This window comes from Amblyraja radiata, chromosome 5, assembly GCF_010909765.2.
Source record: "Amblyraja radiata isolate CabotCenter1 chromosome 5, sAmbRad1.1.pri, whole genome shotgun sequence".
NCBI lineage: Eukaryota > Metazoa > Chordata > Chondrichthyes > Rajiformes > Rajidae > Amblyraja > Amblyraja radiata.
This window is the reverse complement of record NC_045960.1, coordinates 22495201-22520761: the sequence shown is the minus strand read 5'-3', so window position 1 is coordinate 22520761 and position 25561 is coordinate 22495201. Positions and strand designations below refer to the sequence as shown.

Here is a 25561-nt window from a genome sequence, read left to right as displayed (position 1 = left end):
CTATACTCAACTCCTCTCGTTGTACCTGCAATCTTACTTTCAGTGACTGATGTACAAGGCCACCCAGGACTCGTTGTACTTCCCGTTTTCCTAACCTGACACCATTCAGATAATAATCTGCCTTCCCGTTCTTGCCTCAAAAGTGGATAACCTCACATGTATCCACATTATACTGCATCTGCCATGCATCTGCCCACTCACCTAACCTGTCCAAGTAACTCTACATCCTCATAGCACCATCTTCACAGTTCCCACTGCCACCCAGCTTTGTGTCATCTGCAAATTTGCTAATGTTACTTTTATTTCCTTCATCTAAATTATTAATGTATATTGTAAATAGCTGATCGAGCCTTGCACCACCCCACTAGTCACTGTCTGCCATTCTGAAAGTGATCCGTTAATCCCTACTCTTTGTTTCCTGTCTGCCAACCAATTTTTTATCCCTACCCCCAATACCATGTGCTCTAATTTTGTCCACTAATCTCCTGTGTGAGACCTGATCAAAGGTTTTCTGAAAGTCCAGGTACACTACATCTACTGGCTCTCCCTTGTCCATTTTACGTGTTACATATGATCCGAATGACCCTACAATAATTTGTAAAGAAATTCACTAAAAATGACCCCGTAATCTCAAATATCAACTCCTAATTGTGGCTGTTATAAAATAGCTGCACGCTAACATTGACTATGTTTTTACTTGATGTCGTTTCTCCTTCCTTGTGTTTATTTTCAACCCTCAGTTAACAACGGTCAGCGAGATATTCTGCGATTGCACTGAAAATATTTCCTGATCGGACGTATTTATGATTTCGATTTTTACAGTAATCTGCAGCTCTAAACTGTTTTTTTCCCTCCTCCATCCTATTATCTTAGTTAAAATGTATTGTCTTCGTTCAGTGTGTATTTATTTTCAAAGTAATACAATACAGTACAAACGAATAAACGAATATCCCGAACAAAATTAGTGCAACGCTTTGTGGATGGGTACAGGATATAAATAGCGATCCAAGTAGATAATGGACAAAAGTATCATCCAATGTGGTCATGGGGTATATCAATCATGCATTCAATGTTCAAATTCGTCGGCTAGTGTGTTCTAGGTTGTTGAGAGCGCCACATACGGCTTCGATCACGTTTCAGCGATTCTACTGAGAAGTGCATTGAAGTTGAAGTCTCAAGATTAATTACCAGTCTCTCACAAATAAAGAATCGGCTATCAGTGATGGAAGCCGCTGGTCTCCCCTGCACAACACCAAGGTGGGCGAAAACACTTAAGCATGGTTAAACATTGCGACAGGGTTGGCAGACTAAAAATGTAACCAGAATTGCCCGTCTCTTTCCCAGGCTGTAAATCCAGCCTTACTGGCCGCAAGGAGCCCTCAGCTGCATAATGTAAATCCCTTCTGTTCTTCCGTTTGTGCAGCCCATAACTCTCAGCTATTTGTCAGCGCTCGCAATGACTCTGTCGCTGGCGGTTTCACAGGACCGGCCCGAGGGGACTAAATTGAGACAGCGTCGTCTCATTTGCAGGATCCTACCCAGCTTCTTGCAGGGAGAATCAACTAAATCCTCTCATGAATCGGGTTATCTATCCCGTGAGTGCTTAACGAAGGTTGCTCGACAATTATTAGCGTAGTTGACACAGAATGCTGGAGTAACTCAGCGGGACAGGCGGCATTTATGGAGAGAAGGTCTGGAATGGGCGACGTTCCGGGTCGAGACCCTTCTTCAGATTTCAGACCCATTCCTTTTCTCCACAGATGCTGATTGTCTCGCTGAGTAACTCCCAGCTTTTTGTGTCCATCTTCGGTGTAAACCAGCATGTGCCGTTCCTTCCTCCACGTTATTATCGTGCTGTTCTGCAGGATTAGTCAAGCCTGCGACGCTCACCTTCTCTTCACGGAGACACAAAGCCCTCTTGTCCTGGGCAAGGCGGCCCCGCCCGCCCCCTGCCCCGCCCCGTCGCCTCCCCATTGGCCCGCACAGGGGACCTGCGGGCGCTGGCATCCAGAGCGAAGCTCCCTATTGGCCAACTGTGCTGCACAGGCCCGCCTCCCCGGCGAAAGGGCGGCGTGGATTGGTTGCGGCAGCGATCAATCAGAAGCGGAGCCGGCTGTTTCCGGTGAGCTGGGTCGGTTGCGGCGGCCGTTTGATTCTGTTGGTTGCCCGCTCGCGCCGCCCTCGAGCTGTGGTCAGGCCGCGCGCGGTCAGCGGCTGCTCAGTGAGACCCAGCTCGCTGCTCCCGCCGCCCTTTCCCGAACCCGTTCCCTCCATCCCCATCTTGTTCTTCTTCTTCTTCACTCCCCCCTGCTTGCTGTTGCTTCCATGGCGAAGAGGACGGCTGCTGCTGCAGCAACTGTGTGGGCCGCCGCCCTCCTGGCGCAAGGTAAGCGGAGAGAGAAGGGAACCGGCCAGCGGGGCTTGTGTTTGTGCGCTGGGAGGGGGTGAATGAACTAACGAAGCATCAGACAGTCCCGCAGTCCAGGGCTGGCGGGTGGGAGAGTTTCTGCTGGAAGTTTTGTCATCCGTGCCGGCATCGTGCCGGTGAACTTGTCGGTAGTTTCACACAAATGCAACACCATCCCGCTGGAAGAGCGTGCAGCGCCTTTGCAGGAAATTTATTCCAGGCAAGATGTCAGCGCGGCTTGAGAGTCTTCAACAATACATGTAGTGTGAACATGTGTGTGTTTGAGAGCCGCTGCCGTAACCCCAGTAACAACGAGGGAGGAGAAGACGGCGATTGGTGACCGCCTATCTGGTTTCCATCCAGGTGTTTTATTCCGTTTTTGTCAAAACAATCCTCAAACTGAAGCATTTAAAACTACCCGGAGCCCGATCTGCGCGCTGTGATTGCTGTAATAATTACAGCCAGATGTCATCGTAAATTGGAGTCTGAAACATTTTAAATCTTTCGGCCGTGATATCTCGGTACTCTTGCCGTCGCAATCGCAGACTAATTTCAGTTGCAGTGAATGGGATTTGGTAGGCTGGTGATAATGAAAAGATTTCGAGTTGCCGATTGGAATTATTTTATACGAGTTTTAGAAAAGTTGCATGGTCGGGGGAGACAATGAAACCCAGCTAGTGAATTGTAACGGAGGTACACAAAAATGCTGGAGAAACTCAGCGGGTGCAGCAGCATCTATGGAGCGAAGGAAATAGGCAACGTTTCGGGCCGAAACCCTTCTTCAGTTGTAACGTTGCTTTGTGAAACGTTATATTTCTTGATCCCATCGTCCTGGTACAGAGAACGGAGCTGTGTTCATGCCAAACATTAATTACCCATCTATACTAATCCCTTTCAACGCTCATCCCGTATCCTTCTACTACGTTTCAAATCCCCTTCTAAATATTAAAATATGAGAGTATCTGCCTTCGCCACCTGGTCGGGAAGTACGTTCCAGATTTCGGTCACCCTCTGGTGGTAAACGGTCTTCAGATATCCTTATCTTCCCTCCCTTATCTTCAAACCAAGCCGTCAGATCGTGGTCAACTCTGCAAATGTCAAACGATTCTCACTATGTGATCCTCATAATCCCATTCCTTCTCCCCAGAAATGCTGCCTGTCCCGCTGAGTTACTCCAGCATTTTGTGTCTACCCTCATAATTTTATATATCTCTATTGGGACAACCTTGTCCTTGAAAGAAAACTTTTTGGCAAAGGTAGTCTGTCCCTCAACCAGTGTATGTTCTCCTCCATTGCTGGCCAAACGGAACTGCCTTCAATGAAAAATGATGGTGCAAGGATCCATTCATCCTGTCGCCCTCATGTTAGTTGTAAATTGATTTTTTTGGATTGCTGCTGCTTCTCTTGTTTCGATATTATCCTTTTGTTGTCAGAGAATCAAGCTGAAGAAGAACAGTTATAGATGTTTAAGAAGGAACTGCAAATGCTGGAAAATCGAAGGTAGACAAAAATGCTGGAGAAACTCAGTGGCATCCATGGAGCGAAGGAAATAGGCTTTGTTGTTACCTTTGGTATATTTAAATCTAGGATACTTTCATGTTGCATCTCTGGCAACGTTTTCTGAAAGTATGCATCAGTTTTGCAAATGTTTAGCATATTGCAGTCATTTCCAATACACATCTCCAGTCCTATCACACTGCATTCTTTATCTATTTAGTCTCTGACAGCTGTCTGAAACAGACTGGACTGTTCCAAACCTTGTTGTGTTGTCTGATGAAGGGTCTTCAACTTGAAATGTTAACTTTGATTAATTCCCACTGGCGCTGCCTAATCTATTGAGTCTTTCAGCGCTTTTCTGGTTTGTTGAAATTAGTTTTGGATCTTTTATCAATGTCATCATCACAACCTATTTCTAGCTCCGTACGTGTGATTCTTCATCCGCATCACCCTCATCACATCGACCGAAACTCTCATCCATCCCTTTAATAATAATAATAAATTTAATTTTTATAGTGCTTTTCTAAGACTCAAAGTCGCTTTACAATAGTAACAGACAATAGCAAACGTCTGTTTGCTAAACGTCTGTTTGCTAAATAGTATCCCTTTGTTACTCTGATCTTGACCATTTGAAAACGACTTGTGGCTGGTTATCCAAAAGCATCTCAATTAACTACTACTAAGTCTGGTTGATCCCTCACTCCTTGCCCAAGCTTGTCATAACCTGAAATCTTTGAAATAAGAACACAAAGGGAATATTCAATGGGTCAGGAAGTATCTATAGAGAGAGTGATTTGCTGATCTTTGGATTGTGGAAAAGTTGGAAAACAAGTTTGCTTTAGGTTGCAGCAAAGTGACAGCGTAATGTGTCCAAGGACAATGTCTGAGATAGAGTGGAGACTGGGAGACCTCATGTGCTAGTCAGGACAATGTTAATTATGTCTGGCAGAGGAAAGTGAAACTCTGAGCAAATAAAAGTGCTGGAGGAATTCAGTAGGTCAGCAGCATCTGTGGAGGGAATGGATAGATGACATTTCAAAGTTGGGGCCCTACTTCAGACTCTCCTCTCAACTGTCTGTATCTGAAGAAGGGTCAGAATTCCAAAACATCATCTGTCTATTCCCTCCACATATGCTGCCTGACTTGCTGAGTTCCAGCACTTTATTTTTTTGCATGGTGTCCCAGATCTTGTACTCGGAGCCCTGACTGGTGAATTAAGCGTGCCATACATCCATCATTTCTATTTTCTCTACTTGTGTCTTGTGCCGCTGCTTCTGGGATGCTATGTATAACGTAATGCCACTAATCAATAACAACTGGTGACAAAACACACAATTTTTGTCCAGTTAGCTTAACATTACCAATTTAAAAAAAAGAAAATGAAAACAAAACAGGTTGGGTAGCATCTATGGAAAGAGAAGCATACTGATGAAGGATTTTGAATTTGACACCAGCAGTCTGGTAAAACTTTGGAATTAACTAATAAAAGAATAATAGTGTGATGGAAAATCATAAGTTATTCAAGCTGTCAACATGGTTTTATCATTGGGGAATACATGTCTGACCAATTTACTGGAGTACTTTGAGGATGTAAGAAACGGTAGATAAAAGTGAGATTTGTATTTGGATTTCCAGAAGGCATTCTGTACAGAGGCACATATAAATAACTGCACAAATTAAGATTGCAGGAGATTAAGGTAATATATTGGCACAGTTAGGGGATTACATAACAAAAATGATTTGAGACAAATAGGTGATTTTTGGATTGGCAGTGGCTATCAAAGATCATTGCTGCTGTCTGAATTATTTACAATCTAAGTTTAACAACTTGGCTGAAGGAATTGGGTGTACTATAGTTAAAATCTACTGATGACAAGGATAGGTGATCTCGCAAATTGAGGAAACAATCTAAGTTGGTTGGTAAAATATAACGTGAAAAAATCTGAGGTTTTGGAAGAAAGATTAAAAATGCAAATGGTGATTTTTTTTTAAAGAAGTGAGATGGCAATTGTGTTTTACAAAGGAATCTGTTTTTTCAGCACATAAGCAAAGGGTAGGCATACAGCTGCAACAAGTGGTTTGGAATGCTGAGAGTGTTGGTCTTTATTACCAGGGATATGGAGGATAAAAGTAGGGAAGCTTTAATGCAGCTTTGTAGGATGCTAATGAATCTCCACCTCTAGTACTATTTTATAGACGCTGTGTTTAAGGTTAGATGGGTGGGCAGCAGACTCATCAGGTTGATCCCTGGGGTGAAGAGAAGTTGGGCATGTTGGCTTAAGCTTGTTGGAGTTTAGAAGAATTGTTATCACATTAGACCAAGATTTCTCATGCTAAGATGTTTTTCCTATGGGTTATCTAGCAGCAGGGAGAATAGCTTCAGAAGAATGGTCGTTCCTTTAACTGAGAGATGAGGATTTTTTGAGACTCTTTGGAATTCTCTACATCGTAATGGTGTACAGGAGGAGCCATTTACTACATTGAAGGTGTTGATTTGAAATAATTAATAATAGAGTTGCAGGGTATGTTGACAGAATGTAGAAGTGCTGCATCGACCAAGTTTGGTTCAGTCAGATCTTCCGATTGGGGTAGATTTTGGTGTAGATTAGCCTCCAGGTTTCTGGCAGCTTCTAAGACAAAGCCCACAATTCCTTTTATTTACCATGTTGGCTGTGGCAGATTAAGAAACTTATTAAAATAGATTCACAGCAAACAAGCAATAGCTAACATTTAAATAATTGATATAGTTTATACATATCCTGGGGGAGAGAAATCAACACGCAATGTTGTCCATCTGTGGCTATCAAGAGACCTTGAGGAACAGCCTTATTTTTCCCAGAAGAAGTAGCAAACTTGAAGATTGGGAACATTTCAGAATTCAATAGAGGGCCATCGTGTGAACAAAGGTAAAGCAGAGTAGGAGGGTATGTTGTCTACTTGGGCTTTAGTAAGACATTTCACAAAGTCCCTTGTGGTAGGCTCATTCAGAAGATTAAGATTCATTACGTGGACTTGGTAGTTTGGGTTCAGAACTGGCTTACCTATAGAAGACAAAGGGCAATGGTGGAAGGGTGTCATCTTGGCTAGAGGGCAATGGTGGAAGGATGTCATTTTGATGTTCCACAGGGATCAATTAATTGTAATCTCAACTATATTCCTCTGTTGAAGGAGGGTGTCGACCTGAAACATCACCCATTTCTTCTCACCAGAGATGCTGCCTGTCCCGCTGAGTTACTCCATCTTTTTGTCTATCCTCTGTTATGTTACCTTGTTAAGACAGGATATCAAGTATCTCCCCCTTAAAATATGTACTCTTCAACCATAATTTTGAGATGATTCCAAGGCATGACACTTTGAGAAAACAGCGGGCATAGTTCTACATTCTTTCAGTGGAAAGAAACTTTCATATCCATCCTACAAAGACCCATGAAGATTTCAATGTTTTATTTTTTCCCATTCTAAACCACTATATATATATATATATATATATATACCGATAATCATATACAATCCTCTCACTGTGGTCTCCATGTCCTATATCATTCTCTTTTCTTGGATAGTCTCCAAGGATTGAGGGCAATTTGTTTAAAATCTGGTTTCAAGATGAGGCCAATGTTGAATAGCAAATGCTGGCAAATCCACATGTGGCACAGGAGGGGCCTGGTTGTGTGGTAGATAGTTTGTAAATTGGTGTGGTCATTTGTTTGGGCAAAGCCTCTGTATGCTCCCAAGGCGGGAAGGGCTACGAATGATCCTACTGCACTTGAATTAATGGCCAGGTATTCTTAAGAGTTGCCGGTGAATTTATTTATCGAAGGTTTTGAGAAAACACTTTAAAATCTCTTCCTCTTTCTGGTATTCTCTTCCCATGAAAGTGTACAGATTGAAATCTTTTTTGGCAATCTGTTGTTGGGTATGCAATGATTTATCTTGTCCAATCAAACCAGCTGACTGTAATGCCCCAAAACTGAATCATAACCTCCATTTGATTTCCCCTATCAATAATTGATAACAACCCAGTCGTTTTCCTAATTCAATTCTATAATTGCAAACCACTTTGAGCACTTCTGCATTATCATGCAATCAGAAAATGTTCTGCAGCCTGTATTGTTCCTTCAATGATCAGAGAAAGATGTAAAAAATGTTTAACAGTTTCCAGAATTTCAGGAAGTTGCTATCAAAGAGGTAATTCCTGGATAAGGGAGACTGTAACATGGGTGCACAAGGCTGAAGGAAGTTTAAAAACAAAACATTGGGTTTTTTTGTATAGTCCGAATTGTTAACATCCCACAGGTATTAAATTGCTTTGTTTCCAGCATAATTTGTTTGGATGTCAAATATTAGTGCTTTACATGTCCTTGAATATCACAGCCAATGAATTGATTTTTCTTCGAAGCAGTCACTTCTGAAGCAGACAGCACTGCAAGACTGAAGACTTCCATACGGCAATACGTTGTTGACCAGTTCATTTCTTTGCTGACACAACACAACTTGCATTCTACTTGCATCTTTCCTGCAGTATAATGTCCCACTGTGTTGTTGAGGATTTACCAAATAAAATTTGACCCTGAGCATGAGGGTATATTCCAGACAGATGACCAAAAGCTTTTGTATTCCATAACAAAGTTAGTGAGCTTTTGAAATGATCATTTTATTTTTATGGTGAAGGTGGAATGGAGTAGAGTGAATTCCAGTACTTGGCGCAGTTGCAGGTACTATGCAAATAATGACATTATACATTAATCAGAGTAGGAGTAGAGACATCTGAGAATTGTAAAGCTGGAGAAAGTTGCAGGAGGTGGAAGCAATGATGTGGAGGAATTTTAAAGCACGGATGAATTTTAAAATGAGGCTGTTATTGAACAAGGAGGTGATGGATATCTGGATTTATTGTTGTAGATGACAGATTTTTGGCTAAGTGCAAGTTTATGGATGGGTGACCAAGAATGTGTTCGGAAGCTGTTAAACTAAGGAGGTTGATTAATTGTGCAGAGGTGGGAATGGGTGGTCTTAATAACGCAGCTGATGTAATTAAAAGTACATTACAGGGTAGATGTAACACCAAAAAGATGTTGGATCAGTCTTGGATGGCTGCAAGAGTATTTTAATGTAGTGTGTTTTTACTCATTTTCTCATTTTACTCTAATTTTTATTTTCTCAATTATTTCACCTATTCTTGCCACAGATTGCCTTCAACCTTTGCCGACTTGTCCATTATCCCTCTCCTCAGATAATCGTCATTTTGCTTCACTGCATGTAGATCTTTCAATTTCATGTCCCCAAAATTAAGTCTTCCCTTGGTTACCTCCATGCTAAAAGACACCGTTCCAGACAAATATTGTTATATACCATGAGAAACAAGAGACGCATTGCATTGTAGAGAGCTTTTCATTTCGGGAAGCTGTTGATTGCTACCATTTTGTTTTTAGCCATGGAGATGATTTTTGTCTTCCTATGTTCCTTTATGGCGATAATGTGTAATTTGCTACCCCAGGGTGAAGTCAAGGCAAAAATCAAGGCATAAAGTCATGGATGCTGTTAAGAGGAAGCTCCCTTGTTATTATTTTAAGGTTGAGTAAAGTAATATAGTGTAGCCATGGACTTACCAGCAGGGGTCAGTGGATAGAAACTAGAAGCTGTGAACATATATTTTCCACCCTGGTTTCTTGAATGAATGCTGGTGTCTGTTGTACCACAATTTCTCTTGAACACTTGCCCACTAAATCAAAATTAAAAGCTGAACTATTTAAACTATTGTTCAGGAAAGGTTCTCTGTTAGAAATGTGCTTTTATGTTTTTTTTAAATTAAAACCACAGGATTAGAATATGATATGTAGTTGGTACTATAATATTGATAGTACAGTATAAAGCATGACTTTTGTCCATTTGAATTTGTGCTAGTGCATTCAAAGACCAAGCCTGTCAATTTCATTCCATCAAACCATGGTTTCCCTAGTATGTATCCTACTCCATACAGTACATTCCAAATCCTTATCTCGTGCAAAGCATCAGTTTAGTTCTCTCAACCCATGTATCTTTGCCTCCTTGTTACTAGCCTCTGCCATTGTAAGCAGAATCTTTTTACCCTAACTATCTATTATTTTTAACAGTACTCAATCTTGTGTAAGGCTTCATTGACTCCTAAGGAACTATCTGTTCAAGAAAGAATTGCAGATGTAGGAAAAATTGAAGGCAGACAAAAGTGCTGGAGAAACTCAGCGGGTGAGGCGGCATCTATGGAGCCAAGGAATAGGTGATGTTTCAGGTTGAGACCCTTCTTCAGACTGATGAACTATCATTGCCTTTTTGGCCTGTCCACCTCTTCCCTGGAAGCCAAGTGAATCTCTTCTACAGTTATTTCAAATCCTTTAGATTCTTCGGTGCAGTGCCCAAAATTGGTGATACTATTATTCCATTTGGATTGAAATGTTAACTTTTGAAGGATAGCAACATTTCATTGTTTAATAAAGCCCAGAACCCCATATGCTTTATGAACTGCTTTATTTCATCTGCTATTTCTCCACCCATTTTGCTTGTGTGTCTCTAACTTGGATCTATTCCAATTCTCTCACTGGCTACCACCTGTTCAACATTTTATCACCTGCAGATTTTAATATTCTGCCCTGTACTCAAAACCATGTCGATGGCATCTTTAAATTGTATCCAAGTACATGAGTTTAGGATTGGCCTCTGATTCTCTCCACTGTAAAAAAGCAAACAATCGCAGTAATAGTTTTCAATTATCAGTCAATTTTGAATCTGTTTCCTTTTCTTTTGGTCTTCAATTCAGTCAGCAAACTTATTGTGGCAATGGGTTTTAATCAAACTTCCTTCTGAGTGTTATGCAAGCAATATGATATGTACAACTGTTATCAATCCTACCTTATCCTGTTCCTAGATTCATATGGAGTCAATCTTGAGGAATCCATGCTTTTCTTTTACTACTTTGTTTTTTAGTTTAGATTAGAGTAACAGTGCGGAAACCGGCCCTTTGGCCCACCTAGTCCGCACCGACCAGCGATCCCCGCACATTAACGCCACACTGGGGACAATTTACACTTGTATCAAGTCAATTAACCTACAAACCTGTATGTCTTTGGAGTGTGGGAGGAAACCAAAGATCTTGGAGAAAACTCACGCGGCCACGGGGAGAACGTACAGCATCCGTAGTTGGAGTCAAATCCGGGTCAAGGGCACTGCAAACCCTTTAAGGCAGCAACTCTACTGCTCTGCTACTGTGCTGTCTACTACTCTTTATCAAAAAGAATAAAAAGTTGAGCAGAGAAACAATGCTGGAGGAACTCTGGCCAGGGAAATGGGTTGGAAGGGATGGGAGACAAGGGAAAGAAGAGGGATAAAAAGGAAATGTGGGATTCATGTGGGAGATAAGTGTACAAAGGATGGGAAAGGAGTAGTGTGACTGGTGTTGAAGGAGGAATTTGTCCGCATTGTGTCTCTGGGGCTGGGAGGATATTACTTGAAGTTGGAGAATTCAATGTTCATACAATTGAATTGTGAGCTATACAAGTGGATGTGCGATTCTGTTCTTCCAGGTTGCATGTGGCTTTAATAACTGGGAGTTCCGGCAAGCCTTAGTGGACATAGCACAAATGTTCAGTGAAACGGTTGCCTAGTCTAAACTGCATCTTGCCAATGTGAAGGAGGCCACAGCGGGAACAACGAATGCCGCAGACAATATTGGAATAGGTGAATGTAAGCCCCTCTCATTTGGAAGGGTTGCTGTAATCCCTGGATAGGCGTGAGGGCGAAGATGTAGGGCCAGATGTTACGTCTCATGTGATTGCAGGTGAAAGTATTGGAGGGTGTCTACATTTTGGAGAAATTTGACTTGGGTAACATTGGAATAGAATTTGGACATATCTTCTGCTTGCCCTATTTTCGTTATTTGTTTTCCAAACTTCACAAACGATTAATGTTATTCCTCAGCATATTCCTGTGTGAACATCCAGCGAGGGTAGAAATGGGTAGAAATAAGTTGATCACTTTGATGAACTATACAATAGGACAGCCAATAGTAGTGGGAATTAGAGGAGAAAATATGTTGGGAAATTGCAGATACGTGGAGGAGTAATAGGGCTATAATAAGTGAGTTTTAATTTATCTCGTAAATTCACCAGAATTCACCAGAATTAAGATTCAAGAGAGTTTATTGTCATGTGTCCCTGATAGGACAATGAAATTCTTGCTTTGCTTCAGCACACAGAACATAGGAGGCATGACTGCAGAACAGATCAGTGTGTCCATATACCATTATATAAATATATACACAAATGAATAAATAAACTGATAAAGTGCAAATAAACAGATAATGGGCTATTAATGTTCAGAGTTTTGTCCGAGCCAAGTTTAATAGCCTGATGGCTGTGGGGAAGTAGCTATTCCTGGACCTGGTCGTTGCAGTCTTCAGGCTCCTGCACCTTCTACCTGAAGGTAGCGGGGAGATGAGTGTGTGGCCAGGATGGTGTGGGTCCTTGATGATACTGCCAGCCTTTTTGAGGCAGTGACTGCGATAGATCCCCTCGATGTAAGTTCAGAAATATAGGTGGAAATGCGACGGGAAGACGTTTAGCGCCCTCCAGTGAAAAAATGTGAATAGGATGTATGAAAATGGGAAGGCTGTGGCCTAGCGTTTGGAAGAAAATAGGAATTAACCAGATTGTGCCCGGATGACACACACACACACACACACACACACACACACACACACACACACAACAAACACAAAAAAAACAAAAACAAAACAAACAAACCACGAGAGGGAGAGAGAGCGCGGGGAGGACGCGAGCGGAGAGAGGGAGAGGAGAGGGAGAGAGAGGGGAGAGCAGAGGGCGAGAGAGAGGCGAGGGAGGAGCGGCGAGGAGAGGAGAGAGAGCGAGAGGCGCGGGGAGAGGCGGCGAGAGAGAGGGCAGAGGAGAGAGGGAGAGGGGGAGAGAGGGAGGGAGAGAGAGGGAGAGAAGGAGGGAGCGGGGAGAGGGGGAGAGGGAGAGAGAGCAGAGGGAGAGAGGGGAGAGAGGGGAGGAGGGAGAGGGAGGGAGGCGAGGAGAGAGAGAGAGAGCGGAGAGGGAGGGAGAGGGAGGAGAGCGAGCGAGAGAGAGGAGCGAGAAGCGGAGGAGGAGGGCGGGAGAGAGAGGAGGGAGAGAGAGAGGGAGAGAGAGAGAGAGAGAGAGAGAGAAGAGGGAAGAGAGAGGGAGAGAGAGAGAGGGGAGAGGAGGAGAGAGGAGAGAGAGAGGAGGAGAGGAGGGAGGGAGAGAGAGAGAGAGGAGGAGAGAAGAGGAGAAGAGGGAGAGAGAGAGAGGGAGAGAGAGAGGGGAGAGAGAGCGACGGGTGAGAGAGAGAGAGGGTGAGCGAGAAGGAAAGAGAGAGAGAGAGAGGGAGCGAGAGTGAGAGAGAGGGAAAGAGAGGGAGAGAGGGAGAGAGAGGGAGAGAGGGGAGAGAGGTAGCGAGAGAGCGGAGAGATGGACGAGAGAGGGAGAGAGGCGAGAGCGAGAGGAGCAGAGCGTAGTACTCGATCTCTCTATTGCTCTCTCTTTCTCTCTATGTTCTCTCTCTTTCTCTCTTCTTATCGCTTTCGATACTCTATCTCTCTAGTATCTTCTTCGTCTCTCTCTCTCTCTTTCTCTCTCTGTATAGACAGCTGGGGCCATGCAAGTTCCTTGAGGAGTACAATTAAGGAAATCAGGAAGGGAAAAAGGGACAAATATTCTTAGCAGGTAAATAAAGGAGATTCTATAAGTATTTTTAACGAAAAAGATAATAATTCCGTAATGGGTCCCATTACGAGATTATGTGTGTAGTTGTGAGATATTGTTAAATGAGCACTTCCATCTGTATTTACCATGGAGGAGGTCATGGAGGCTTGGAAGTTCAGGCAAGAGAACAGTGATGTGCTGAACATGCCCACATTACAAAAGAGGAGTTCTTGAGAAGTGTGACAGTGGATAAAAGGGGCCTGACCTAGTGTTTCCTTGGATGTTGTTGAAAGTAAGGGAAGAAATTGCAGGGCCCTGGCAGAGACATATGTATCTTCCTTAGTCATGGATGAGGAAGATTGGCTAATGTTGTACCGTTGTTTAAGAAGAGCTGAAAGGAGATGCCATGGAACAACAGGGTGGGAAAGTTACCGGAGGGGATTCTGATAAACGGTGTCTATCTGCATTTGGAAAGATGAGGACTGATTTGGGATAGTCAGTGTGGCTTTGTGTGTGGGAAATTGTTTTTCATGAACTTTGAGTCTATTAGTGGTGACCAAGACATAAAGGGCACAAGGGTAGATGGACTTTGGTAGCGTCGCACATTACAAGCCATTCTGGAAGGATGGATCACAAGGGGTGCAGGGTGGATGAAGTCAGGGGCTGGTTGTGGATGGTTGTTTTGTAGATTGGGGGGCCTGTAACTAGTGTGCTGCAAGAGATGGAGTTGGGTTCCTTGTTTGTTAAAGGTTTGAATGCAAATGAAGGTGGCGTTATTGATAAATTTGCAGATGACTCCGAAATTGGTGGTGTAGTGGACAGCGATGGTTGTTGGCATAGCTATGAGAGGCCGAAGAGCCTGTTGCTATTCTGCACAAATCTATGTCTGAGAATTCATCTAGATCACCGACAAAGAACAAATTAGTTTCGATTTTTGTCAAATCTATAGAAAGGGTACGAATTTGATCTGTGGCAAAATGAGTACAACCCGAGATAAGGACCTAGCATAGTGAAGTTGAAGAAAACTTAATGGATTACAAGTTTAAAACAAAAACTCAAGAGTTCCTACATGATGCATAAGAGATCAGCTTTTATTTAGCCAAAAGAACCAGAACGGGTAAGAAAAATAAAATCTTGACTAATTAGGTTACAACTTGGAATGCTCTAACTGATGGTGATTAAAAATAATTTAGTAACTTTAAAAACATTAATTGGATTACGACTTGATTTTGGGGAAAGCACGAGGTGCCAAGAGTAGCTGCCAGCCCTCTTACCAGACTGGTTCAGTTTTGACAGGCCTAAATCACTGCTTTTTTTTTATTCTGCAATTTTATGTTGAGAAATTAAATTGGTGGAATTTCAAGCCCCTCAAAGTGATTATTGGTGTAATCCACCACCTTCGTAAAACATATTTTACTCTCATATCATTAAAGTGATTCCATTTTTCTAGAAACATTCAGTTTCAAAACATTTTGACTCTTCTACACGACATGATCCCCAATTGTAGCAACATACTAACTTGGAAACTGCAATCTGTGATATACACGCCTTCCAAAACTGATCTAAAAGTCCATGAAGGTAGCATTCTAATGTCCTGAAATGTTTTGGAAATCAAACATAATGCAATAAAATGAAGTGGACTATTTGGCGTGCATAAAATCACAACTTGTGGGGTCTCGACAGATGTTACTTGACCTGCTGAGTTCCTCTTGCAGAATAGATTTTTTTGCTACAAATTCTTCAACTCCATTTCCTCTTGAATGATTGAGACCATTTTCAGTTGCAAATGCTATACCAACACAAACTCAGCCCATTTTTGAAAACTTCTTTGTGTGACACCAGTACAAAGTTAAACTGGGCCCTTGTAAAAAAAAAAATTTTCCTTCTCCTAGGGTGATTAGGAACTGATTGTTAAAATACCCTCAACCTTGGCTTAAAATTTTCCATTAACATGCGTCCCAATTCTATCTTGAGACTGCAGTTATTGACTTGAGAACAATAGTGAAGAATAAGTAGAAGTGAATGAAAATATATTCTTAATTGTTTCCAGCTCAGAATGCAAACTCTCAACCAAACAAGAATTTTCTATTGAAATTGCACAGCAAGCAATTAGGAGGGCAAATGGTAGTTGGTATTTGGTTCAAAAGGATTTGGCAGACTCCAGTTGAGACTTATGGCTCCATCAATGTGGTATTATCCTGCTCATCCTGATTACATCTGGTGTATGGGATACGCGTGTAGCCTTTACAGATGGAAAGCTTCATGCAGACGGGAGTGGATCTTCGGAAGTTATTACCCAAGAAGCCTGAAAATTCTATCACCAAGTAAATATAGGGTGGAGATGCGTTTTTGGTTATTAAGTGATCTAGATCACTTTTCTATTCACCATGACTCAATTTCCTGTCTCATCATCATAGCCAATTAAAAGGCACGTCTTTTTAGAGGTTTGTACACTGGCTGCACGTGGATTTGGTTCATCAATCCCAGTGTTTTCCAGCAGCTTGGAAACCTCACATTTTAAAGTTCACATTCTCTAATTTGAAGAGATTTGGTCATGTTTGCCATGTGAATTGATTAGTAATTTTGCATCTTTTATTGAATGACATCTATAATAGGAATCATTCTGTTGCGTCTTTATGCAATGCATTGACACGCATCTGCTCTCTGTACAACTGATCATTTGAGTGTATACAATTTTGAAACAAATCTGTGGATAAATAGGAACAATGAATTTACTGTTCATTTGTATGAACAAGAGCAAAGGTCAGTGTGTACATTACTAGGTCATATTTGAACTACAAGAATGTAATCAGAGTTTACATTGTGCAGACATGGAATTATGGGTGCAATTTGAAATGGCATTTTCCAGTGTAATCAATTGTACATCGAAAGTTTAGCTGCAGCTTTAAATTACTTTTATTATTATAAATGTTTGACCCAGGAAACTAGGCACTTAATAGGAATGATATAGTAGTGGTGCTATGATATTTGTGTGTAAAGCTATCAGTATTTATTGACAGCCTCAAATTGTATAAATCTCCAGACTAACTAAGTTTGTTTAGATCCTTTCATGAGCACTGATTAATGATTTCTGAACTGCTCCAGCGGAAAATACTATTGAATTGAATTGAATATCTGAATTGAAAGATACAGCGTGGGAACAGACCCTTCGGCTCACTGAGACCTCGCTAATCATCGATCAGCTGTTCACACCGATTCTTTGTTATCCCATTTGCGTATTCACTCCCTACACACTGGGCAATTTAGAGGCTGATTAGCCTACAAACCCACACGTCAGTGGGATATGGGAGGAAACCAGATCACCCAAAGGAACTCCACACAGACAGCACCCGAGGTTGGGATCGAACTGGGATCTCTGGCACAGTGAGGCAACAGGTGTACCAGGTTCACCTGCTCCAATGACAGGTCTGGCACTGCCACCCTATCTGGGTGATAAAGCAGTCAAATTGTGCTTTTAACTCTATCTACGAGTTTGAAGATGCCATCACTGTGGTGAGCCGGATCATGAACAATGATGAGACAGAATACAGGAAGGAGATAGCCTGCATAACATGGTGTCAGGACAACAACCTCTCCCTCAATGTCAGCAAGGATAAGGAGCTAGTTGTCAGCTTCAGGAAGCTTGGAAATGTCACCAATGATATATCGTGAACCAACCACATTGAAGCGACAGTCTAGAATGCGCACAAACACCTCTGTTTCCTCAGGAGACTGGAAATTCGGTATGTTTCCAACGACTTACAGACTTCAAAAGTTGTTCCAAAAAAAGCAAACTGTTGGCTTGCATTACAGCTCAGCTTGCGAAAAAGACTGCATAAAGTGTGGAGAGTTGTGGATGTGGTCTAGTCCATCACACAGACCAGACTCCCCACCATTTGGGGGGGGGGGGGGGGGAGTGAGGGAGAACAAAGGTGGACCTGGCGCAGGGTACTGTAACTTTGTCAGTCCCCTTTAAGGGGCGACTGTTGCATACCTTGGGTATGCAAGCAAAGAATTTCACTGTGACTTTAAAGTATTCATTCATTCATTTATTCATTGACCCCCATCTACCCTTGGAAAAGCAACTAACATAATTGTCAAGATCTTTCCCTCTTCAGTCATTCCTTCTCCCTGCTCCTGTCGGGCAGGATATACAGAAGATTGAAAGCACACACCACCAGGCTCGGGAACAGCTTCTTTCTCTCATCAGCTTTGAATTGTCCTCCATAAGCCTGGTTCTCCAGCCTACCTCATGGTGGACATTGGCCTTTGCTTTGGAACTGTTATGCTACAAAGCTCAGCATTGTATTCTGTACTCTGTATCTTTCTCTTCATTCTACCTTTTGTTTTTGAGTTGGTTTGATTGTATTCTTGTGTAGTATCTGATTTGATTTTATAGCATGCAAACAGCTTTTCGCTGTACCTCAGTACATGTGACAACTAATAAAACTAACTGTAAAGTGGAAACACCATACAGGCAGCGTTATAGGTTGGGGTTGGAGTTAGAGGCAGAGCTGAACTACAGCATGACCCCATACCAGCCACTGACCTGCTTGAAGCTATGAGAACCTGACCAATGCTGAAATGAAAATCACTGTATTAGGAATTCTGTGAACAATGTGTTGCAGGGTATATTTTGTTTGGCAATTTCATACTGTGAGAACTGACAGTTGAACAAATTTGGTTCATCGTGCAAGATTAGATTGACTTTTTTTTGCTGCAAAAGGTAGCTACTCATATAAGTTGACACTTAACATGTTGCACCAGTTGGTGTGGGCTGCATGGGTCAGCTGATCATGTCAGTTTTACAGTTATGTTCTTAACGTCATAAATAGAGTTGTACTTTTGTTATACTTATTAAACGAGTAGCAATTTTTTAGTATAATAACTGGTAAATATTGCATAAGGTCTTCTGTTTCTTCGGGAGAAAATGCACAGTATTGATTCTCTTCACTGTCTTTCGTACTTAAAGACATAACAATTAAACCTCAATAGATCAAAGCACAACATTCTTGCATAGCTGTTTCAGGGTGCATGGCAAGATTGTACAGTAAGATGACTTGGAGGTGATGTTTTCAGCATGACCCAGCTGTGGAATGGAAGTTGTACACTATTTAGGTAATTTGTTGACGGATGCAATCTGTCAGATCTGAGTTTTGTTTTGCATGAGGAATCCTTTCAATTTCTATCCTGCAGTCATGCAACTGTTCTGAAACACAGCTAAAATGCTAAAAAAGAGGATAATGACTTTGCAGTTGGGACTTCAGATTAATTCTTCAAAGCTGATGATTTCATTTTGCCCAGTGGCCTTTTATTAATGTCAGGACTAGATTGGGATTTTATTCTGGGAGTTGACAATTTAACTGTGGTGATTTAAGAGAAACTTTTAAATAGGGAATAAGGCTAATGGCAGATCAGTACATTGAATTTCATGCACTGTTTTGACATTTTGTGTTATGTTCAGCTGGCCCCATGAATGCAAATGTGGATTGTTTTTGAGTCCCATAAATTTCACTTACTGGTAACTATTTTTATTTACTTCAATTCTTAAAATGCAATCTATCGTGTATATACAACCCCCCCCCCCCCCCCCCCCCCCTTACCACTTAGTTACTTGTGTGATTTTGGGGTGGATTAAACAAATCAGGAAAAAAAACTGGAAAATCAGTAATTCAAAACTTGTGTGCTGGTTATAAATAGAAAAAACACACTGATATTATAAACTTGCTTTCAGAATGCTGCAAATCGTGCTAATAGACCCATGAACAAGAGAACAAGTGTGGACAGCAATAGGATTTAAAAATCCTAGCTGTGTGCAATTACATGAAAATGTAATTTTCATAATATCGTTTCGTCTTGGGAACTTTGTTCCAGAAGGATTGTAGCTAACTGAAATTTTGAATGTTCGGAAATAATCAGCCTAAACGGCAAATGACCGTGCTAAAAGAAACCAATGTGATGCTATGACTGAAGGGATTATTTTCTATGCCAAACCCATTTCCTGCAGATTGCAAAGTTGTTTGAATTCCTGTGCCTGTGAATAAAGCATGGCAAGAATGCTAAAATCCACTACCTTAAATAAAAAAAGCATGGTATCCGTTCAGTACAGGTGCACAACCTTTTATCCGAAAGCCTTGGGACCAGACACTTTTCGTAATTCAGAATTTGTCGGTCTTTGGAATGGAAATTTTTTAGCGTAGATTTTAATGGCTGGCTCAGTGGTAGATTGCTCGGCTCATATCCGCAAGGTCGCGAGTTTGCGCCTTGATCCTGGCAGTTACTCGATCGCGAGTTTGAGTCTTCAATGTCGTTTTTTCTTGCAGAATAAATGTTTGTATGAAATACAGTGTAGGAGAAGTGTACTGACTGTGTGGGCAGAACTTTGGAAGTGATTGCCCACCAGTCTAAAAAGCCGCGGTGTCTCCCTGTCCCTGGGATAGCAGGGGGCGATCAAACAGCACAATACCCCCCTCCCCCTCCAACTCCAGAGGAATCCGCTCCCCGATGGGCCGCTACCAAAGATCATAGAGGAGCTCCTCTATGATCTTTGGCCGCTACAGCGACAAGTGGCAGTTCGCCCACAGCCCGAGCTGCGCCCCCTCATCCGCCACCCCAAGAACAAGACGTACCTTGCACACCATCAGCTTCTGCCCCTACGTGTTCCTCTGGAGTTGGAGCGGGGCTGGGCTGGAGTTACTGCTGGCTGTGGGTCCCTGGGATCTCCGTGCTTGCAGTGGGCCTGGGGGTCGGTGGGCGGCGGTGGGAGCTGTGGACCTACGGACCTACCTCCGTGGAGCTAGCCAGCTTCGGAGCGTGGGGAGCTGCGGGGGCGAGCTGCTGCGACCCGACTCCGGTGGATGGTGACACCGGGAGCTCGCGGGTCCCCGGTGGGAGACTGCTTTGCGGGGCACCGGCAGCGGCGACTTCTCCCGCCCGAATTGCGGGGTTGAGAGTGACCTGGAGGGGGGCCTTACAACGCCCGGCGCGGCTGTAAATTGCCGCGGACTTGCTCGCGCCCGCCGGGGGCTCCAACATCAAGACCCGGGGCAGGGCCCTACATCTCCCGGCGTGGCTTTGAGTGGCCGATCCCCGATGGGCCCCTACGACGCCCCGAGCTGCGCCCCGTCATCCGCAACCCAGGTTCCTCTGTAGTTGGAGTGGGGCTGGGCTGGGCTGCTGTTGGCTGTGGGTCTCTGGGATCTCCGTGCTTGCAGTGGGCCTGGGGGTCGGTGTCCCGTTGCTCCTGACGTCTCCGGTGACTGGCACTGACCTGTTATCGCCGACGTGAAGACAGTGCAAAGCCCCCGCGCCGGTGCAATGAGCGGGGAGCTGGAGAGGGGAGGGAAGGGGTCACACACATGGCCGGGAAGCAGAGGGGTGTAGGTGGGGTGATACTGAAGCGAGCGACAATCTGCTGCTGCCTGCCCGCTGAGTTAAACAGTTCCCACGCAAGACTCACGAAACACTGTGTATCGTGAGTACCGTGGGAACTTTTTAATTCAGCGGGCAGGCAGCAGCATATTGTCAATTATTTACCCTCCCGCGCAATATACCCTCATCTTCTCTTTTATGAATGGGGATTTAGTTCCCCTTTCTTCGAGGACCGACCGGAGGTTCCGCTGTCACCTCTGCGGGCCGCCCTCGGTGAACGTTTTCAAGGACCTTTCTTCAAGGACCGAAAAAATGGCCGCTATTCGGAGGTTTTCGTTATTTGGATCTTCGGATAAAAGGTTGTGCACCTGTATGTCCAAGAAGTGATGGAGTCCCAAAAGCTCATCCCTCTGGAATCGGGAAGAATAGACTTCAGGCATGGAACACCTTCAACTAGTTTATAGAATTTGCGCAGGCATGGCAAGTCAATCCAGAACTTTATTGCTATTTTGACTTAGTTGCTTGAAATGAAAATTATGCATCTATTGACTCAAGTTTTGAAAAAACAAATAAATATTGGACGCTAGTAAAAGTTGAGAAAACATCCCAAATTGAACTAATAAAAGCAAAAATGGAATCCCTTGCAAACATAAAATAAATTTCTTTAAAACAAAGCTTGCAGCTTATTTTGTACCACTTGTCTCATTTGATGAATCCCCTATGTTTATAATATTTTGGGCTACTTGTCCTTCAGCAATGATCAGAATAACAGATTTCCTCCAACCAGATATGAGGAAGATGAACGTCATTGTTTCAATCCCCAACACACTCTGATAACTATCAGAAGATAAGCTGGACTTTTCCCCTCTCCCATAGGCAAAATATAAAAAAGCTTGAAAGCAAACACCATCAGATTCAACAAGGCCAGAGATAAAAGCCTTTGTTCCAACCATCTGCCGTTCAAAAACTACCCTTGCCTGTCTGCACCTATTACCTGCCACGTTTTGTCCTGCCTCTCCCCTCTTCCAGCTTTCTTCTGTCCCCTACAATCAGTCTGAAGAAGGGTCTCGATCTGAGACATCACCTATCCATGTTCTCCAGAGATGCTGCCTGACCCACTGAGTTGCTACCAACAATTTGTGTCCCTTTGTGCTTTAACTAATATCTGCAGTTCCTTGTTTCTTCATAACCAAAACTCTTGAATAAAGAAATGTGTGGCAGTAAAATTGAGATTTATGGCTGTTTTGAAAAGACCCCTTCCAAGATTTAATAGTTCAAACAAAATGCCATAACTTGGAAATGATTTTATAAGTCAATTTATGTGGCAAGGCTATATTTGTTCAGCTACATCGGCCAATTTTTGTCTTTTTTCTTCTTGGTCTTCTGAGTAGATTAGATTTGGTTTTAAATTCGAAATGTTTTCCATTTTCTTCCTCTCTCACCTTCAAAAGATCACATTGCAGCATTTGACTTGATCTTTTGTATACTTAGTATGCTTTTGATCTTTTCATGCTTTGATCTCCAATTATCACACTTTCATTTTATTTCAAATGACCTACTCCAGAAATCCAATTTCATTGGATTAGAGTTTAGCATAAATTTAGATTTGAAGTAGGTCGAGGGAGGACCCCATCTCTCTTGCCCCATATTCAGGCCTGGATCACCTTGACAATGAGAATGCCAATGCCAGGATATTGTTCATTGACTACAGCTCAGCCTTCACCACCATAGTAATGAATAAGATAATCTCTAAATTTCTGGATTCTGGTCTTGAGACCTCCATCTGCAACTGGCTTCTGGATTATCTGACTAGCAGATGGCAGTTGGCTAGCATTTGCCATAATATTTCCTCCACTGACCTACAACACTGATGCCCCTCGATTGTGTACTAGTCCCTTGTTTTCCTTGCATATCCATCACTGTGTGGTTAAGTACAATGCCATCTCAATCTTTAAGTTCAAATCTACAACAATGAGACAAAATACCAGAAAGTATATAGTGTCATGGTGTCAGGGCAACAACCTACCCCTAACATCAGCAAGACGAGTTGGTTGTTGGCGAACGGCGTAAGAACAACCCTGTCCTCATTACAGAGCTGCTCCACCTTTAAGTTCCCAGGCATTCACCAGTAATCTAATCTGATCCTTTCATAGTGATGTGGTGATAATTTACTTGGGCATCTGAGAAGATTTGGCATGTCGAAGATTCTCTCAAGTTCCACAGAACGCAATAGAAAGTATTCTGACAAGATGCATCTCAGTCTGGTATGGTAACTGGCCTGCTCTTCACCACTGGAATCTGCAGAGAGTGGTGAACAAAGCCCAGTCCATCATAGCCTCATCACTTCCTTCTGTCCTGTCCATCTCTGTGTTGCATTAGAAAGGTTGGAAATATTTTCAAGGATTCCTATCATCTTGGCCATTTTCTTTTCTCTTTTCTGCCTTTTAGAAGAACATGCAAGAGTCTGAAAGCTTGAATGACCAAACTTGAGAATGGCTTCTTCCCCACTGATAGTTGACTCCTGAACAATCTGCCTATCAACCCCCCCCCCCCCCCCCTTTCCCCCATCCCCCTCCACCTGTATCTACCTATCAGTTTTCAGGCTTTTCCCATCCTCACCCCACCGCAATCGGTCTGAAGCAGGGTCCGGACCCCCAAGACATCACTTATCCATGTTTTCCAGAGATGCTGTCTGAATTGCTGAAGTACTCTGGTGCTTTTTTTTCCCCCCAGTCCAATTTGCCTCTTTCACATCCTCTTCCCAAAGGTGCTGGTACACATTCTGTTAAGTCTGCCTCATTTGGTTATACCGTTCATGTTCTTCAATATTCTTTTGCATGACTTGGGTTTTGCATTACAATTATGCACAATTCTGCTGTTTTACACTCTTATTTATTGTATTTATCATATTTTGTAATTTGAGCTCATGTGAACTAAGAGTTTGAATGTGCCTTGGTGCATAACCTAATGCTAATTGTCAAATAAAATTAGTTATTTTCAGTTCAAATCATTTACAGGGTGTAATCTAATATTTGTTCTCAGCCTTGTTTGTTAAAGATGGACAGGGTATATTTGAGTGATGAAGGTATGGGTATTCTAAATTTTGATATTGTGCTAAAGTTTAGAACGTTTCCAATTTGTGATGATGCGTGGCTTAGTTGTCCACTTCAACTTACGGGGGTTGCTGTCAAAACTAGTATCATGGAAGTGGATTTGCATGTGGTAGCACTTCCATTTGATCATTCTCTTTGCTCTTCCCTGCCATCAAAGTCGTGGGTTTAAGTTTTTTGTAAGCAGCCTTGATGAGTTGCTGTTTTGAATGTTTTGGGTTTAAATAAGAAATGTGATGATGAGGGTGATGTTCATCAAACAGGCTAGTTTCTTTCAAATAGTATTGGGTTGCTTCACGCATCGCTATTATATATTTGTCCCATGCTCTGTGTCAAAGCAAATATTTCTGCTGACACCTAACTTACTTGCATTATTAATACAATTACTCCAATTATTTAGCCCCTTTGACTACTCGCTAATTAAGTCACAGTTCTGTAAATCTATTCCAATTTTTATTCTTTCCTTTGAGCATTTCAGACAGCTAACCATATTCTTTCAGTGTGGGACTGACGATTGATTGCATCAAGTTTGTGGTGGCTATGCATGTTTACTCCGTGTATACTGCCTAGTTCCTAGTTGTTTTCTTGCCAGAGGCAGTTATTGATTGATAGTAAGATATAGCATGGAGGCAGGCCACTGAGTCCACACCAACCATCAATTACCCATTCACCCTAGTTCCATGTTATCTCATTTTTGCATCCACTCCCTATATACAAAGGGCAATTTTCAAAGACCAAGTAACCTAGAAACCTGCATGTCTTGGGGATATGGGAGGTAACAGGGGGGATATGGGAGGTAACGGGAGTATCTGGAGAAAACTCATGTGGTCACAGTGAGGATGTGTAAACACCACAGAAATAGTCAGAATTGTACACAGGTCTCTGGTGCTGAGGCAGCAGCTCTACCAGCCATGCCACTATGCTGAATATTAGCTGCATAATTATAAGGTGATAATGAATATAATTGTATGTTTCCTTTTCAGTTATTTCCATAAATTCTAATCTCGGATCAGAAAATTTTAGCAAAGATTCTAGCTAGAAGACTAAATAATTATATTAACAATTTAATAAATACGGATCAAACGGGATTTATACCCAAAAGACAATCATTTAATAATTTGAGAAGGCTTTTCAATATAATGTACTCCACAATGAGGACAATGAAGATATTTCAGTTGTTACGCTGGATGCAGAGAAGGCAGAATGGCAGTATTTATACAAGGTACTCCAAAAATTTAATACGGGAGAGAATATTATTAGATGGGTTAAACTACTTTACGATAGACCTACGGCAAGAATATTAACTAACAATATGCTATCTCCAAAATTTTACTTATCAAGGGGTAATAGGCAAGGTTGTGCCTTATCACCATTGCTATTTGCCCTTATGATAGAACCGCTGGCCGAAAGGATTAGAAATCACCCGAATATTCACGGATATAACACTAAGGACTCAAAGAATAAAA

At 42.4% G+C, this 25561-nt stretch overlaps 1 protein-coding gene across 1 annotated transcript in view; it reads left to right on the top strand.

Annotated features, from left to right (window-relative positions):
* The first annotated feature begins 2105 nt into the window (after positions 1-2105).
* The window catches only part of ptk7 (protein tyrosine kinase 7 (inactive)), a 153453-nt gene continuing 129997 nt past the window's right edge, over positions 2106-25561 (top strand). The window contains exon 1 of the mRNA XM_033020727.1: positions 2106-2386. Within this exon, the coding sequence (XP_032876618.1) occupies positions 2326-2386 (61 nt within the window). The 5' untranslated portion in view covers positions 2106-2325. The remainder of the gene's footprint in view (positions 2387-25561) is intronic.